At 39.5% G+C, this 19,506-nt stretch overlaps 1 protein-coding gene across 1 annotated transcript in view; it reads left to right on the top strand.

Annotated features, from left to right (window-relative positions):
- The window catches only part of PIK3C2A (phosphatidylinositol-4-phosphate 3-kinase catalytic subunit type 2 alpha), a 96,462-nt gene extending 77,886 nt beyond the window's left edge, over positions 1 to 18,576 (top strand). Inside the window, exons 23-33 of the mRNA XM_045013944.1 lie at positions 27 to 163; positions 1,355 to 1,524; positions 5,376 to 5,532; positions 5,986 to 6,095; positions 6,936 to 7,143; positions 10,857 to 10,981; positions 13,195 to 13,312; positions 13,402 to 13,483; positions 14,019 to 14,128; positions 14,395 to 14,520; positions 15,149 to 18,576. Coding sequence (XP_044869879.1) covers positions 27 to 163; positions 1,355 to 1,524; positions 5,376 to 5,532; positions 5,986 to 6,095; positions 6,936 to 7,143; positions 10,857 to 10,981; positions 13,195 to 13,312; positions 13,402 to 13,483; positions 14,019 to 14,128; positions 14,395 to 14,520; positions 15,149 to 15,331 — 1,526 coding nt within the window. The 3' untranslated portion in view covers positions 15,332 to 18,576. The remainder of the gene's footprint in view (positions 1 to 26; positions 164 to 1,354; positions 1,525 to 5,375; positions 5,533 to 5,985; positions 6,096 to 6,935; positions 7,144 to 10,856; positions 10,982 to 13,194; positions 13,313 to 13,401; positions 13,484 to 14,018; positions 14,129 to 14,394; positions 14,521 to 15,148) is intronic.
- The last annotated feature ends 930 nt before the right edge of the window (positions 18,577 to 19,506 follow it).

Below are 19,506 nucleotides of genomic sequence, written 5' to 3'. Positions count from 1 at the left end.
TACACAACTTAATTTTTTATATATAGGATTGGTGGAGCTTGTTCCTGCTTCAGATACACTTAGGAAAATTCAAGTGGAATATGGAGTGACAGGATCTTTTAAAGACAAGCCACTTGCAGAATGGCTGCGAAAGTATAATCCTACAGAGGAAGAATATGAAAAGGTAATTTCCATAGTCTTCCTTCAAAATGGTAAACATTTTCAGTTACAGGAGAATACAACTCTTATTCTGATTCTGCCACTAAATAAGTTTTCTAACAATCTGTTTTAAGCTATTCAGGAAATTGAATTTTCTGTACTGTATATATTTCAGAAAAGATCAAAATTGACTGTAGGATTGTAAAGGAGTCTTCTGGAAACGGCAGTTTAATGTTTCATTTCAGAAATGTCTATGGAAATGCTTTCTAAATGTAGGAGAAATTTCACTCCAAAATTAAAAGTAGTGGGGAAGCATGACATTCAGGGCTTGTCTACATGACCAAATTAAGTTGACTTGAGTCAGCGAACAGCCACTGCAGTAATTGAAGCGGTGGTTCATGTCCACACTTGCTCTTTCAGTCGGCAGTGCATGTCCTCCAAGTGTGTGGGGCATTGTGGGACACTGACAGCTGGATCCCAGCAATCCTGGGACTCACAGCTGAGGCCCCATACCCCCAGCTCTGATGGTCCAAACTGGCTGACAGCTCTGGCTGTAAGAGCTGAGGGTGTGGGGGAGGGCTCCAGCTGTCAGCCCCATTCAAGGCTGACAGCCAACAGGTGATTTAAGTAACAGTGTCTACATGGACAGTACATCACCCTAACTATTTCAGCATAAGCGCTATGCCTTGCGTGGAGGTGGAGTTATGGTGGTATAGCGGAGGACTTACCTCAGTGGAATCTGCATTGTAGTGTAGACACTGACATAAGTAGGTTGATGTAAGCTGCCTTATGTTGATCTAACTCTATAGTGTAGAACAGGTCTCAGTTTTAATTTTGGGTTAGAAAATATGGCCCCTTCTCGTGCTGTTTCTCCTTTGGATGCAACATTTCATCTTTACCAGGCAGGGGTATGCAGATTTGGTAAACAAATGTCTTTGGCCTTTACTTGTACTTTATCTCTGAACAGCCTTTTGTCTGCCTTCTCGCCCCCAAAAACCTAACAAGTTGCCTCTCCTCTTAGCAGTACAGCATACAGAATTTTTTCCTAAATGAATAGCTTCCCAAGTAGTCTGAGGGAAGTTTACTTAAGAACTGTCAGCTGCCCAGAGCTCCATCCCTGTTGTTAAAAAGTGAATTCTGAATGAACGATAAACTGAAGTACATTTTTTCCCATTGGTAGATTCATTCTGATCTCATTACTTTTTGCTAATTTCAGGCTTCAGAAAACTTCATCTATTCTTGTGCAGGATGCTGTGTAGCCACCTACGTATTGGGAATCTGTGACCGTCACAATGATAACATAATGCTTCGAAGCACGGGACATATGTTCCATATTGACTTTGGAAAGTTTTTGGGCCATGCACAGACGTTTGGTAGTTTTAAAAGGTATCTTCTACAGTTTAGCATTTGAGAATGCAAGCAACTTCCCTTTTGCATTTTTCCTCACACGATTAAACATCTGAATTTTTGTTATCACTGTCCTCAATTTGAACTTAGTATTGTCTTCATTGAGCTCCTGTGTATGTGGGTCCCTTTCATGGTGCACTTGTGCCTTCTGCACAGGAATGCAGAAAGCTTTCTCTAGCAGTGTCCACTAGGGGTTGGACATGCTCTTCCATTTCCCCACATGAGACCATAAAGGGCGGGGTGACCAACTGCCAGTCAGTTCCTTCTGACCATCCTGGCAGAGAGTTGGAACTTCTGAGTGTTCCTTTTTTACAGCTTTTAGATTGTAGTTTAGGAGAAAGTTAGGTTTTTTATATTTTCTTTTATTGCCTCTTGGCTTCAAAAAAACCTCTGGGTTTTGGCCATGATGCCTCAACCACGCTTACTGGATTTTAAATCTTGCCTGTTGCAGAGAAGAGTAATTCCACTTGAAGACAGTCACACATGGGAAGAGGGAGAAGTGTTTGGTGGCTGCAGTCCCTCCCTAGAAGGAGGGAGCAGTAAAACTGGCAGACCCAGAGAAGGAAGGGAGAATCAGAAAATTTGGAAAGGGCTCAGGGAAAATGCAGCATGGTACAAGGTGGAACAGACCTTGATTGCTGACTAGAGGGCCCCAGAACCAGAACCCGGAGTAGAGGGTGGGCCTGGGTTTCCTAACCAGTCACTGGGGAAGTGGCACCAGCAGGTCAGTGCATAAGAAGACTGCCTGAGCCTGTTTGGGAAAAGACGTCCCTCCCCAGAAAGGAAAACCACAATAATGACCTAGCCAGAGGGCCAAGTAGCAAAAAGGAGGCTGCAGTTCCTGGAGAGAGAGAGGGGAGACACTGCTGGAGGAGGGTGCAGCACCTGGCAGAGCTAATTCACAGGATGGCCAAGAGGAGGCGCCACCAGTAGTGAGTTCACCTTGTGACAAGGATCTTGATTTTTTTTTTCCCCCCATCAGTCATCAGACTCCTAAAAGGTTTATATCTCCTATTTCCACGAGTTAAAAAAATGCCTCCTCCTTAGCATTTGAATTTAGGGTTTGTAGCTTTAAGACTCAAAAAGACATTGCATATCTTGTTTTGTTCATCATTTATCCATGAAAGCGGCATTTCTAGTGGCTATTACTTCAGCCCCCAGAGTTAGCTAAATCCAAGCTGTCATGTCTACCCACCATATGCTTTTTCATTAAGATCTCATCCCAAATTCATACCCAAGTTAATACAGGATTTTCACATTAACCAGTATATTCACTTACCAGTTTTCTATCCTAGGACTCTTGCTTCTCCTGCATAATTAAAACAAAACTTCACACTTTGGATGTCAGAAAGAGCCCTCTTGTATTACCTAAACAAAACAAGACCATTGAGGAAGAAGCTTAGGTTGTTGTGGAATATGGTAAAAGGCTCAGGTCTGGCCACTTTGCTTCAGCAGGTTTCCACTGATAGAAATATGTAGAGCAGCTCTGTGGTTACTGGTTCACACACTTAGTAGACATTACTCTTTAAAGAAGAGCTGTTCTCCAGTTTTTGTTCAGATAACCTCCTAGGGTTCACCTCCAAAGAATCAAACTGCTGGCTAATTATAGTAAGTGGGATCCACATGCACAGGAGCTCAAAGATGAAAGAATGGTTACTTACACAGAACATCTTGAAGAATCAGTTACTATAAGGTATGTGGATCCCACAACCCACCTTCCATTCCTGCAGCTCAGTCTTATCATTGGAACTCTGGGCGGCAAAAGAGAGTGAGTAGCAGTTAGGGTCACCCCTCCCTTTATGCTCTTGGGTGGGGGAGCAAGAGCACACACAAATAATATCCATGACTCCTAGTGGACACTGCTAAAGAACTTCCTTAACTCCTGTGCAGAGGGCACAAGTGCACCATGGGTGGGATCCACATGTGTACACCATCTAGAAAAATCGTTGACTGCAAGGTAAGTAACTGTTCTTTTAGGTTGAACCACCCAATTTCCAAAATCTATTTTGGATTCTCATTGTAGACTACTGTGCTTCTGCAAAGATTCTACAGTTTCCCCCTGGCCGTCAACTTTGGTAGTTACAAGTCTGCTTGAAGAAGGCCAAGATGTGAAGGCTGCTCCTACATACTAGAGATGTTCTGTGCGTTTAAAAACTAGACGCACAAGTGTAGCTTTAAAGTAGTTCTGTTACTATTCCAGCAATTGGAAGACCAAAATGTGCTAATTGGCACAGCTGTCATCTATGACATTTCATTTCTATACTTTCAGGAATATCACTTTTTCCTTAAGGATTTTATTTTTTTAAATGAATTTCCTGGACCAAAAGAGCTTTGCAAAAATCAGTGAAAAACCTAAGAAAGTTGTTATAAAGCAAACATTTTGGAACCAGAATATTCTAAGATGAGGTTAGTGTAGCTTTTTTAAGTGCTGAGATTGTTTGGGGGAAACCTAACTCTGACCCAATGACCCCAGCTACCATGTCATAGCTATGATCACCAAGGAATATCTGTGTGTATCATGGCATAGCTTCTATATGCTGTTTTGGAGGGCATACAATTATATATTGTATGATGGAGTACCCTAAGCTTTATCAGGAGTTGAAAGAGGATCCAAGGGTATCTGCTATATACTTTGGAGTGCACTATCTGGGTCACAGACCAATGGTGAATGAACATTTTCCTGTAATGTATATGGAGGATGAGTTGATAAGGTGAAGAGGAATAGAATTCGTGTTTGGATGGTGGATCACTCTTATGCGCTGGATGATATTCGGTATTAGTATGGGGTGCCGGGTTGTCTCCTTAACGTGCGGTGCCAGAGAGCGCCGGTGCTAAGGATCTCTTCGACTAGAATCCTTCCTCAGCACCGTGTCACATACCAATGCCAGGGCACTCCATATGGACACGCTCGGTGCCGGGTCCTGGTGGTCCGCAGCAGACTGGGGATGAAGAGCAGATTCCATGAGCAACTGTTTGTCGGAAATCTCGCTCCTTTTCTGGGGTGGAAAGCCCTGCAAATCTTGTCTGGTGCGCCTTCCCCAGACAATTCAAACGTGAATCGTGGGGGTTGCTTGTTGGCATAGGCTTTAAAGCCTTGGGCTCATGGCATGTCCCGGAGCCCAAGCCGGGGGTTAGTGATTGGGAAAACCCTGCTCCCAAACCTTACTATATACACTATCTACTAACTACGCTATGGAAAGAACACTAAGGGAAGCATTGCTAGGCAAGCAATCGCAGTTCCAACGACCATCACTGGCAGTAAGAAGGCACTGAGGAGACGGGGTCGGCAGGATCCTATATCCAGCGCCATGAAGGCACCACTCTTGGGGACGCCTGACGGGAGCTGCTACGGGAGAACTTTCCGACGACTGTGTACATGGTGTGCACACACCTGATTGAAATTGACATGAACAGGCACTTGAAGAACTTAACTTTAATTCCTTGGTGTTAGGATGTTTTCAAATATAATAGGTTAAAGTTGTAAATGTAAATCAATCTTAGTTTTTTTGGCTGGGAATTATTTTCTGATGTTACCTGATCACAGAGGAAAACTTTGTATTCATGAATTATAAATATGATTTCTTTAAGAATATTCTTCCCTTTGAAATCATGGCTGTAATATTAGAATTAGCAAGAATGGATCATACCCTGCGAGTGAGACTGACCTGCTCCCTGCAAGTGCAGTGATTTGATTAATGCTTGTAGTTCAAGCTCTTGGAAAAATACTGTTTTAGAGTAGTAATTACATGTAGGAAATTGCAACTAAAAGTGCATGAAAGTCCAAGAAACAGTCATTTTAATAAACTCTGTATTTTGTTTTTTTTAAACAGGGATCGGGCTCCTTTTGTGCTAACATCAGATATGGCTTATGTCATTAATGGTGGTGAAAAACCTACTATTTGTTTTCAATTGTTTGTGGATCTCTGCTGCCAAGCTTACAATTTGATCAGGAAACATGCAAACCTCTTTCTTAACCTGCTTTCACTGGTAATAGTTTTTACTGCACATAATTTTCTTGTAGTTTAACTGTGGATTTGAGTACGTTTACTCCTAGGAAGTTATAGCCTCTGATAAATCCAGTCTGTACAAAAAAACCTAAATTGTTGGCATTTATACTTTAGAATCACTTCTAAATGTTCTTTTACAAGCCAGAAATTTAGCGGGGGAGGGATAGCTCAGTGGTTTGAGCATTGGCCTGCTAAACCCAGGGTTGTGAGTTCAATCCTTGAGGAGGCCACTTAGGGATCTGGGGCAAAAATTGGTCCTACTAGTGAAGGCAGGGGGCTGGACTCGATGACCTTTCAAGGTCCCTTCCAGTTCTAGGAGATTGGTATATCTCCAATTATTACCTTATTATTACCTTTCATGTTTTAATTATTTAAATGTAAAAATAGATTTGATATTCTTTCCAATGCAAGAATAGTAACTTGTCTTCTATAGATGCTTTCTTCAGGGTTACCAGAACTTACTGGAGTTCAAGACTTAAAATATGTCCAAGATGCTCTTCAGCCCCAAACTACAGATGCAGAAGCTACTATTTTCTTTACAAGGTACTAAATAAGTGGCAAGTGAAACAGAACCAAAATATATAAACTCACCACTTTTTTCTATTAGAAGCTCTGCACTATGATACTAAAACACTGTAATACTTACAGCTTATAAAAGTTCAGTAGTCTTGAAATTATCGTAATTATAAAATAAAATACTAATCTGTTCTCTCACTAATTGAGAGATGTACAGAACTTCATTTTCTCAAATGCTTAAATGTTGGGCTAAAATGTTGAGCTTGTTTTACTTAGAATGTTCACTTAAAAAAACTAATACATAAAATGCTGGGAGTAGTGATTGATGGACAGCTAAATAAAGCTGTTAAGCTGACTTGCACATTCATGAGGAAATATTCCCTAATTGATTCCATAGCTAATACAACTCTTCTAAAGCTGTTTACAGTGGGAACCCTCTTGTTGTGAACAACTCTCAGTGGAACTGCAGCTTGCCATGTTTTGGAAACAGTTCAGAAATCTAATTATAAATATTTTCACTGTATCCAGTTTTCACTAAGTGAACTACTGGATCTCCTGCAGTCTACAGTTCATTGATCATTTAACCTGAATTAATGAAAAATATGGTATGCATACAGCCTTGACAAACTCTAGACGACCTTTCTTGTTCAATCTTTAACTTTACCCAAAATTGGAGTATTGGATATGCCAGTGCATGCAGAAATGTTGTCATGTTAATGGACCAGTGACTATTTTTTGTCAAAACATAATGTGTCCTTTACCTCACTGAGGATTTGATATATTTTAGAACTTGGAAGCTAAGGTGCTGACTAACAAAATTGGAATGTGTGCTCTGAAGTTATTTGAAGTTTATTTTCTCTTTTATAGGCTGATTGAATCCAGTTTGGGAAGTGTTGCCACAAAGTTTAATTTCTTCATTCACAACCTGGCTCAGCTGCGTTTTTCAGGCCTACCTTCCAATGATGAGCCTATTCTCTCATTTTCTCCCAAAACCTATTCACTTAGACAAGATGGTCGAATCAAGGAAGTGTCAGTGTTTACGTACCAAAAGAGGTACAACCCAGATAAACATTATGTAAGTGTGTAGATTTTATTCCAATTTGTAAATACTCACTGTGCTCGATGCCACCGCCAGACTTCCTCTCCACCATTCACTTTAGTCACATGTTCTCTTCTTCCAAATAAATTCAACTCTTATCAGCAGAGAATCGGAGTCTATGCCCCAAAAGTAAAACATAGCTATTCCTAAATGGGTTGATTCCATTGTTTCTCTCAGCTGCCTATTTACCGACCAAGAATGGGAACAGAACATTAGTGTACATAATTAATTTAGTGTAGAATACATTAAGGCTTACTATAATTCTTAAATCAAACATTATAACCAGGAAATTAAATGTAAAAACAAGGACACATTAAGGTATGGAGAAAGTACAGTTAGTGTACCCCAACAACCCTGTAGTAACACTATGCAATAACAATATGATTAAGGCATTTAGTATTTGGGGATCCAGATTAAATTGTTTTTAAAGACTCATTAGATTTTTTTCCTCATGGTGTCACTACAGTTATGGTTATTGCAATGCCCTAACTGCATTTCCATACCTTAATGTGTTTAACTCTGAATTTCTAGTGTATAATGAAATATATAACAAACCATCGTGTTCCTCTTGGAATGTAGCTGCTCTGCCAGTCTGTTCAGAATCTTTCACTTGGGGCTTTGAGAACCAGAACACAGACTCTAGAGGCAGCAAGCATTGGAATCTGCCACCCCAAAATTGAGAGACTCAAGCCACAGATTTTGATAATGTTGGACAGGCTATGATTTCAAGAACCTCATGATCTTTGAGAAAGCAAGCTTATATTTGCAACTTTAAATTGAACATAGTGCAACTCTGCAAATATGAAACCAGAATTGTCCAATTTCCAAAGTTAATGTTCTATTTCTGATCCACTGTATAGTGCTCTAGTCTAGAATACTGGTCTCAGGCTGTTGTCCTAATTAACATTTCCTCTTAACTGTTATCCTAAAGCAAGAGAATGAATTACTGTATGTACTTGTTCATTAGCCTGTTCATTTATAAGCCAACCCCCCAAAATGGATAGGTAAAAATAGCAAAAACTGTATGACCCTTTCATATGCCGACCGTATATTTCAGGGATTGGAAAACTTTTGGCTCCCAACCCATCAGGGTAAGCTGCTGGTGGGTCAGGATGTTAGGTTTTTTTACCTGCAGCGTCTGCAGGCACGGAGCTCCTCAGCTCCCTGTGGCTGCAGTTCACCGTTCCCAGCCCATGGGAGCTGCGGGAAGTGGCAGCTCCAATGGGCTGGGAACAGTGAACCACGGCCACAGGGAGCTGAGGGGCTCCAGGTCTGCAGATGCTCCAGGTAAACAAAATGACAATATATTAGGTATTTAAATGATTCCATACAGTTTAAAACCATCAAATTTTGGTGTAGACCCATTTATAAGCCGACCCCCGCTCTTTGGTGCGTCTTTTATTTTACCAAAAATATTCAGCTTATGAATGAGTGTATATGGTAGATAGCATATACACCAACTGATAGCAAAGTATATATAATATATATCTTTCATCTAGTTAAAATGATGTGAATAATTCTGTAAGTTAGGGGCAGATGCACCAGCTGGGGAAGGTAAAATAAAGCCCAGACTACAGTTGGTGCAAGACTCTTTCCTCAGGTCTGGCTTTATCCTCACAAAAGGATTCAAATCAAGCAAAACAACTAAAAATGCTTGGTCCCAGCCACCAGAGGCCTTTTCTAGATTACAGCAAGCTAGGAGGGGAGAGGGCACAACCTTCCCCCAGGGTAGCTTTTTCCTGTTAACACCTAGGTCTCTTGCCAGGTCCCCATGGAGTAGCTTCCTTCAGGGTCTGACCTAAACCCTCATCTTTCCTGGACTGAGCCTGGAGAATTTCTTTATATATTTTCCAGCAGCCAGTCACATAATGCCTAGGTGACCAAGCTCCATGATGTGTGGAGACGACCACTCCAGCCATCCCTGTTTTTAAGGGGGCTATATCACGAACGTTCACTGGCCACACCTGTGTTTAACTCATGTGGTACAAATGCAGTCACTGAACTTAAATTTTGATCCAGTTGACCAATGCAGGGTATCCAGCAGCAGCTCCTGAGACCCACAGCACTCCAGTACTGCAAATATATAAAGATCCTCCAACATGCCAGATACAAAACCCAGCTGCCATAAGCAATCTTCAAGTAGCTACATATGATTAGTGCTGAAATCAAACGGAAGAGGGATAAACTTATTGGGAAAGGGCTTTTCAGTTGCAGTAAACTTCCTTAATTTACACTACAGGCTGATTAATTGAAACTAGGAGAAAAAGTGAGATTAGATTTCATCAACCTTGCATCACTTTGAGGCATGTAGTCTAGATAAACTATAATACTTCATAATATACTAATGGAGTCATTATAATACATCTTACTACTATTAAAACTTAGTGTGCTGAAACTTCCTGGAGTCTTAGTGAGAATTATCAAGTTGCCGATGAGTGAGGGTCTCTGGTATTCCTTGATCTAATCAGGTAAATTTTGGAGTTCTTACTCTTAATTTATTAAATTGTAACCAAATTTCTAAACTGCAAATCCTTGACACTATGAACATCTTCCTATTGACAATTTAAAATTCTTTTTGCTTTTCCTGTCCCTTCTTCCCAAGCATGAGAACTTTCTTAACCTTTAAGATGACCTGCTGTCATCTTTGTTGCCCTGCACAGCACTGTCTCTTAAGCAATAACCATCCTATGGCTTGGTGACCAGTACTGCACATAGTGTTATGAATGGATTTATGTAGATTTGTATATCAGTCTACATGTTGTGTATACTATCCTTTTTAATAAAGTCTAATATCTGGGTTTCCTTTAACTGCTTCTCTGCACTGGTCTCATGGGTTCATTTATTCTTCTCCCCCACCTCCTCAATAATCCTTCTTTCATTTTCATGATCAATAGCCTGGATAATTGTTTCCTGTGGAACATACTCTCTGGCTTGCTTTATTGCCACATAGTGATTAAACTGCATTTGTAGAGCCCTGCACGGATAAAAAATTTGTATCCACATCCGAGCCGCATACATGGTCCGTGGATATCTGCAGATTTGCAGGGCTCTATGAACTTGCAGTCTGCCGGCCATATTACCTTTTTTTAAAAAAAAATGTTGAATCATTGAGAAGCTGAGATGTTTGTTGTTTACTGTCTCCAGGCCTAGTATTTTCACTCCAAGAAATTGTTCTGCTTATACATTTCAAAAGTATTTTAACTCTTTGATTCACAAAGCTCCTAAACTGGTTATATTGATAGGATTTAGACTAGGACACTGTGACTGCTGAAAACTGCCATGGAAACTTTGCATACAAGATATTTTGCCCAACTGATGAAAGGCTAAACTCACAACTCTATTAAAACTGGCTTGGTGTATATATCTGTACAAACCCAAGTCCTGGTGTGGGATCTGAACCCAGAACCTCCAGGTTTAGAAGGGTAGAGTAACTACTGAGCCAGACTGGCACTATTTTCTTTATCCGTATGCACTACTACATAGATCTACATTACAAGATGAACATATTTAATGTCATTTATGAAGACATTAGGGTGTGTGTGTGTATATATATATATATATATGTATATATATATATATATAAAACAATTAGTCTTGGAATACAAATATTGCACAGAAAAATCTATTTGGGTGGAAAAACAGTTGCTATTAATTAATGGCTTCTTTAAATATTCTATTTTTATTGGCAGATCTATGTGGTGAGAGTCTTAAGAGAGGGGCAAGTTGAACCAACATTTGTCTTCCGAACATTTGATGAGTTCCAGGAACTTCACAACAAACTCGGTATTCTCTTTCCTCTTTGGAAGTTACCAGGGTATGTTCCTAATTAACTAAGATACCTCCTGTCCTTTATGTAGACAAAGGAATTTTATATTTTTGTTTCAGTGTTGGCATAAGTGTTAAAAGGGGAAGTTCTGACCCTTTACTCTGCTATTGGGCTCACATCCAGAAATGTATCTAATCATAAATGACAGCAAAACTAGCCACTGTGTCTCTTTGAAGAGGGGAGGTGTTTCTTTGCTTAATTGGGCCTGGTCTATGCTAGGGGGCGGGGTCGATGTAAGATATGCAACTTCAGCTACAGGAATAGGGTAGCTGAAGTCGAAGTATCTTACCTCCTGTCCTCACGGCACGGGATCGATGGCCACGGCTCCTTCCGTTGACTCCGCTATCGCCACTTGCCCTGGTGGAGTTCCGGAGTCGACAGGAGCGCGTTCGGGGATCGATATCACATCTCATCTAGGCGCGATATATCGATTCCCCGATAAACCGATCCCCGATCTGGCGGGTAGTGTAGACATACCCTAAGACATCAGCTTGCTGTGCTTGGTTTTCCTAAGTTCAAATAATTCAGATATACAAAGCATTTCTTATTTTAAGACTTATCTTTAGTTTCCTTTTGAAAGCATCGCAGAGCTGCTAACATTTAGGTCACAACAATTTCCACGATGCCCTGATAAAATTGGAATGAAAATTTGGCAGGGAGTGGCCCTTTTTGGTAAGGGATGTACCTTTTGCCATCCCTATAAAAATCCACTCAAATTTGACCAAGATATAAACCTTTGAAAGATCAGTTTGCATATGTTCAGTAGACGTCTTATATTTTTAGCAGCTAAATTCCCCAAAGACTTTGTCCACATGGAGCATGCTCCAATCCATAACTGATCATGACTTTCTCTGCAATTGCTGCTGTGGGCTGTACCAGGGCTGGATCTGAGAGCAGGGAGCCTGTCTTTCCTGTGCTCTGTGATGCCCCTGCTGGGCCAACGTAGCATGGAGGAAGAAGCTACCTGATTTAGACAAGAGCTGGTCCTGTGGGTGGTAGACTGGGATAAAGTCTCCCTGTCCCTCTGCTGTCAGCAAATCTCTGTGAAATCCACTGGGCAAGTGTCCCATCCCACTATGGTGTTAGTCCACATGCAGGATGATAACCTGTCAATCAACCTGCTGTCAATTACTCCATTAGCTCAAGTGGCAGAAGTTTGTGCGATTGCTCTCAAGCTTCCAACCCTGATGAGGACCCATGTGTGTTGATATGGAACTTCTGTCTTTAGCTTTTTTAAAAACCTAGAAGGTTACACACACAAAACCATGTTAAGGTTGCAAAGTTAAGCACTCAGAAGTTAGGCAGTGCTAGAATTAAGGGTGGCCAGGCAATCTTAATTCGGTTTGTGTATAAGCATTATGTAGTCATTGGTTACATGATATATGCTAATATTTTTTTCATAGGATCCCAGCTTCATTCAGTGCACAGGCTGGACCTGCTTGAGGATGAAGGGGGTTATGTGGTGAAGGAGGTTGTGTGCAGGACCCCTGCTTTATAAGGTGGTAGGTGTGTGTAGTGAATGAGGCTGGAGAGGGCAGGAAGACAAAAGATGGTCTCATGATTAAGGCAGCTGAATGCTGCCCTCGAGAGTTGTATCCTATCCCTCATTCTGTCAGGAGTTCCTTTGTGATGCTGGGCAAGTCACTTATCCCTTTTCACAGATAGTGACTAATTATGTGTTCAGTTTTTTTCGGGGTGCTCGACTTTAGACCCAGGGGTCTAATTTGCAGAAGGGCTGGACAGCTGCACCTGAAGTCAGTGGAAGCTATGCCTTAAACATATAAGGTACTCTGAACTACATTGAACAGTGAGAAAACAAAATAGTGACTAGCTGCTTATTAATTGTGCGTTGAATAAGGCAAGGGTCTTGTGGAAAGTATGTCTGTGATAGTATGTGATCACATACCTAAAGACTGCATCACAACCATATACACAAAGGAGTTAAATTAAATTTCCACCTTGACTCTGGCACTTCCGAGCACGTGGCTTTGCAACCTTAATGATGTTTGAATGTATTTTTTTGTGTGTAATGTTGAATATAGCAAATGTAATGGTGTGTTCATGAGACAAAGCACAGTAGTGTATTTGCTTTAAGTCATTGCCAAGAATACATATCAGCAGTTCAGGATTTAAGTTGTACTTAAATCTTAACTTACATCAGTAAAATTAGCAACAAAATGCATCTTGTCATTCTCTTGTAGCTTTCCTAATAAGATGGTTCTGGGAAGAACTCATATAAAGGATGTGGCAGCCAAAAGAAAAGTAGAGCTGAACAGCTACATACAGAGTTTGATGAACAGTTCAGCAGAGGTGTCAGAGGTGACGGCTCAAAGCATTTAAATAAAATTAGTTCTCTCTCATATTTCAGTACATTTTAAGCTAACATGTAACCTTTTTCCCAAATGCAGTGTGATCTTGTTTATACATTTTTTCACCCTTTACTTCGTGATGAGAAAGCTGAAGGAATAGATGGAATAGCTAAGCCTGCAGGTAGGCGCACAAGTTTTTTGGGGGGTAAATTGAATGACTGCAATATAACACGAAAAACTTGAAAGTACTGCACAGTATAAAATCCATCTTTTGATTCCTCAGTTTAATCATTTTCCCCTTATGAAAAAATAATTAGTCTTCATATCAAATTCAAGCCTCCTTTACTTTGAAAATGTCTTTCAAGGTAAATCCTACACCATATGGTTTCAGATCAATCAAAATAAAAATTGCACATACGTGAGAATTTCTTGCTTATTTTTAATGCTTTTATTAATCAGATCAAATAAATACTCCAATTCTCTCACTCTAATCCTCCATGTTGATTCCTGTTAGAATATCTATTCTTTCTGGGTACCCAGACTTTGCCAATTTTGGAGGTAAAAAGTTCCTGACACAATGATAAAAACTGTGAAAAAAGGAAGTGAACTTGACATAAGCCTTACATTTGTCAGTTTTCAGTACACTTACTTAACTTAGTACAGTGGTACTGATGAACAATTGTGTGAAGGAAAATAACTTCTGTCCATATTTTTAGATGCAAGTCCATCAAGTCCTACCTCAGGCAAAGTGGGAGGAGAAGTAAAGTTGTCTATCTCGTATAGAAACGGCACTCTGTTTATCATGGTGATGCACATTAAAGACCTGGTGAGTGAAGAAAGTGAACCAAAAATTCACAAACTTGTATTATATGAATGACTGATATAGAACGCTGTGGGATATTGGTGTGTATGTGAGACAGAATGGAAGTATCTTAAAACACATTTGTCTTCAGTTAATCTGATTACGAGCAGTTGCTCATATGTTAGGTAATTGGGGTGAACATAGACTCTAATGCATTTCTTTGGAGGAAAAGATACTCAAATGGAATACACTAAAATAGAATGAAGGCTAGTTATGCTCTGTATTTACAGGTTACTGAAGATGGTGCAGATCCAAATCCTTATGTAAAAACATACTTACTTCCAGATATAAACAAAACATCTAAACGCAAAACCAAAATCACACGAAAAACAAGGAACCCAACTTTCAATGAAATGGTAAGAAAAATCCATTACCTGGTAAAGATTCCATAATTTTCTTTCATAAATACATGCTGGTGACTACAATTTGAAATCCTGGTAAATAATTCCTGTCAAACACATCTCAGTAAATTGCTTTGCACTTCTGAAAGCTTTGTACCTTATAAATGTGCACACTCCTGTTCCAGATTTATTCCCTCCCCTTCTTACCCCAAAATCCAAAAAAAATCGTAACTCTGGAAGGGGGGAAAATATCTTTGGCAAATATTGATTGGCATATTCTAATTAGAATTCACAAAATGCATTGGCCATAACCCGCATCACTTGCTCTCTGGTTGCTCTGAACTGATTGGATTTAGCAATCTTTTCACTTACCCAGCACCTTGCATCTGAGCTCCTCGGGATACCTTGTGTTTAAAGTTACACAACACCCCTCTAACAGATAAGCATCCCCTTTTTACAAAGGATAACTGAGATGCAGACTTGCCCAGGGTCATACAGCAAGTTGGTAGTAGATCCAGAGAATAACCCAGGAGCCCATCTATAAATCCCTTTGCTTTAATCACCAGCAGTCCTTATAATTTATTCTGGATATCTAACAAATAAACTGTCTTGGCTTTATTGGCTGTGGTGTTTTTTTTCATAGCTTGTGTACAGTGGATATAGTAAGGAGACTTTGAAGCAGAGGGAACTTCAGCTAAGTGTGCTCAGTGCAGAATCGTTGCGTGAGAACTTCTTTCTGGGTGGAGTTATGCTGTCCTTAAAGGATTTCAACTTGAGGAAGGAGACTGTTAACTGGTATCAGCTGACTGCTGTGCCATATCTGTGAACTCCTACAGCGGAAAATAACAAGTGAAACAGTTCTGCACACTTGTGCTTTGTGCATTTTTCCTACTTGAAAATAACTTGGACATTTTAAAATGAGACGCTGCGTTTCAACACGTGTTGGACCAACCCTCACCAAGCTGAAACCACAAGACGTCTAGAAACCACCTGTTTTAGGCTTATGTGATAATATCCAAGCATTAATGTAAATTAATTTTGTAATCACAGTACTTGTGGGTAACTAAAGTTTTAAACCATCCCTGGAATATTCAGGTAGTTTATTCTGGCTTTACTGTATCAGTTCAACCACATTTAATCACTTGCCCTGTGGATATAGTACAAGTAATATTTTCTGTTACCCGTTACATTATATATGGCAAGGTGCTGTAGAATGCCAGAGGAAAGATGTGGGGGGTTTATGATGATATAGCCGCTATTCACCATTCATTGATGAAGCAATGATCAGTAAAATGTCAGTGGTTGCACAAACTGTCAAAATGAAATTGGACAGAACAGATGGAAAAATTGTTACATTTGAATCTTCAGATTAAATGCAAACATTTATCAGAATGAGTGCCCATAATGGAAGTTGTAAATAATGGTGCCTTACCTTATAATTCAAATGCTTCTTGTACCTCATGTCTGAAATTTAAAAATATTTACCTGTTAGCCAGGTTTAACAAACTCTCTTATCCAGCTCTTTAAAAGAGGCAGATTCATGACACTGCCTACTGAATCTTTTCTTTGGGGAGCTTATTCAGTTTCCTAGACATAGTTTGAATTTTATACCAGCTATCTGAGTAAGATTAGTCAGTTCATTTAAGTGAAGTCCTCTGTGCAAGTCACTGATGATTTGCAAACTTTGAATGAAGACTGGTTGGTTGTGGTGCCACATGAGTTGTGGTCTGCCAGCATTTTAAAACAGTTCTTAAAATTTCAAGGACCTCTGTAGTGCAGTCAGCAAATGCATTAGCGATTCATCTAGGGACTTGGGTTCAACTATCGGGTCACAAATGATATTTACACATAAGAAAATACCTTACCCCACAACTTCACATAATTGATTCTCCCTACTTGAAAAACATAGGACTCCAATAGCAGATATGTTGCAGGTCAGAAATGATTTGCATTGGCAGATATATTTGGCTCAGACTAGTCTTGTCAGTCCCTCACCTCTTGTAAAAATAACTCTATTGATAAATTTTATTCCTTTGTGATACAACAATATTTAAAATCATAGGGTGCAAATACAATTTACTGTCTCATGCATGTGATTACTTACTCCACTGGGTCTGGCTGCACTACATGTATAGGTTTCTTATTCACCTGTCAGTTTTATGGTGACCACAGTCTGTTCTCTTTGGTCAAAGCTGTATGAAGACTGTGTGTAAAATCACACCATATAATTTTAGCACTATTTTAGAAACACTTTTCAATGAAGGCTGACAGTGATAGATTATAGTACTGACTGTCACTAGCAAGGAACTTAAAATATGCAATGATGAAGACACAGCATAGGAAAGTCACAATCTATTTTATTTGCCCAGCAATAAAATGCTCTTTAGATTCTTTCCCCCTTCTTCCTGCCCCCCACACAAATACAATGACCAACCATCTTTCCAACCCAGATGAGCAAAGTACAATTTAAAAGTACATTTAAATCATCTTTTGGTGCCTAAAACATTCATGGTCCAATTTCTTAGGAATTATTACAATAAAAATCTAAGAATGTCTTTCTGAATGTTAAACTGGGTTGTTACTAATAGGAGCTAGTTGAAATAAAACCCAAAATCCCAGTTTTATTAGCTATCGTGTGCATAAATTTTTCCTTCAGTATATAGCATGTAAATAGTAACATACAGTAAATATAACTAGATTTTATTTCCTGCTCACTTGATGCTTTTGAGACTTATTCCATTCCATCATCAAAATCACAAGTCACATAGACACAGGAAAGTAGACTACTGTTTTTGTGAAACGTTCCATTGTTAAATAAATTGAAAGCAATACATACTGCCTTTTTGCAGTGTTATTACAGCACAGTGTCTTACAGCACAAAATATAAGGAGAAACTTAATGCTTTTTTAAAAATTTGATTTTGCGACTGACAGTTGTCTGGACTTCGGTTAGAAAATATGTAGTACTGTATGATTGTTAGCATTTGTCCTGACCTCTGGTTAACAGTGTTCTTCATAGCTCAACTGATTTCTGTGCCTTTCCCTCCCGTCTTACAAAATTCACATTGGCTCAAGCATTTTAGGATCATAGTTTTTATTTTTTGTCTGTAAAATCTAGTCTTGGGTCCTCACCAAAATATTAGAGGAACAGCACTGAGTTTGCATCTCTTTGCACTATTCTTAAGGGGTTAGAAAAATTCAGTGGTCAAGACTTTTGATAAACTTTCTTTTATTATTAAAGGATAAATAAAAATAAGCATGATAAAGGAACATACTAAAATTGGGATGAAATTTGCCAGTACACTCATTTGATGTTTTAAAATGAATATAGTCTCAACAGCTTTTTATACCTTGTTTGATCTAGTAAAAAGATTACATTTTATGCAACATATGTGGCCTGCAGCCAGAAATAGAATCGTCTCTAAGGAGCACGTTTTGATATTTGAAAATAACAGCTTGCTCTACGAACAGTTACCACCTCATTTTCTCTACTAAATAACTTAACCTAGGACTTTGCACTGATATTTTTATTACTGCCTTTTTATGATCTACAGGTACCTACCTATATGTAGAAGCATGTGTGATCTTTGATAAAAAGTTAATTTCTCTATTTTTAAAAGTAAGATTGTGTAGACATCTCAATATCTTGCCTTAAAGTGACTGTTCTTTCTAGGATTCTAATATGGTGACTTTTTTCTTTCAAATTAAATAAATCTTATTTCTGGTATTTGCAGGATATGCATGTTACATAGAGGGGGGGAAAATGTTTGGGCAATATTGCACCATTCTAATAATCCACAGGAAATTAGCTTCCTTGTGTGCTATTTACTCACATACTGTGATTAAAATAGTGTAAATATTTCATAGATGGTATTGGTAAAACTCATTGGGAGCAAATATGGTAGTTTGCCTCACATTATCTATACATCTGTAAAAACCAAATACTTCAATTATACTGATAGCTAATAAAGATGCACAATATTGCTGTCAAAACCCTACCTGTAATGAATGGGTTAAATGTGACTCCATAACTGTCTTAAAATTACATTAAACACTATTCTGGAATAAAAAACTTGTGCTTTCTCTTCCTCCCTTCTCTACTCAAACAGAAACCTCTGAAGCCAAACTCTACCCTAAGATGTGTGCAACTTTATTTGAAAGCCAAAAGGAAAAGTCTACATGTGTCAAGATAGAACTTGGCCTTAAGTATTGAAAATACCCAGTGCTGTATTGTGCATGCTTGACTATAAAGCTAAAAAGCAGCAGACTTTTTTTTAGTAGGTCTGTATTAAATTAACCAAATAGTGAGCTTTGTAAAAATCCTAGTTGAAACTTTCAGTGCAGGGGATTTAGCTGGTATTTTCCATGGCCTATGGTTAGGGGTTCATTTGTGTCATGGAAGTCACAAATTCTGTGACTTTCCATGACTTCTGCAGGAACCAGTGTGGCTGACCCCAGGGCTGCCCAAGCAGTTGGCTTTGGGGCCAGCTGCTTAGGTGGCCTTGGACAGCCAGACCACCTGCTGCTGCTGCTGGAGTGACCCCACAGCCACCGACACTGACCGCTGCTCAGGTAGCCCTAGGAAACTAGCCCTGGGGACTGCCTCAGCAGCTGGTGCAGTGGTCTGTTGGTCTCCTCCCTTTCCGCTCCTTCTCCCCCCACTTCCCGGGGTGCTGCAGCAGTGACCTCCATATTTATAGTGGTGTCATGGACAGGTCAGAGGCCTGTGCATTTTTGTGCGTTGCCCATGACCTGTTTAGGACGTACTATATTACCCATGACTAAATTGTAGCTTAATTTATGGTTCACTTAACCCCGAATTTGATAGAATATGCTTAGGGTTCCTCTCCTCACTGGGAAACCTCAGCACAGTGATAATCCCACCAAATTCTATTTGTATGCATATAAAATGCAAAACACTTATTTCTATAGATGGATAGTGGGGAAGGGCTGAATTTAGTTAACACCTGTGGAAATGTCACCAAGAGGAAATGTTAGGAGA

This window comes from Mauremys mutica, chromosome 4 (assembly GCF_020497125.1).
Source record: "Mauremys mutica isolate MM-2020 ecotype Southern chromosome 4, ASM2049712v1, whole genome shotgun sequence".
NCBI classification, from domain to species: domain Eukaryota; kingdom Metazoa; phylum Chordata; order Testudines; family Geoemydidae; genus Mauremys; species Mauremys mutica.
The sequence above is the reverse complement of the archived record's forward strand: the minus strand, read 5'-3'. Positions and strand labels throughout refer to the sequence as shown.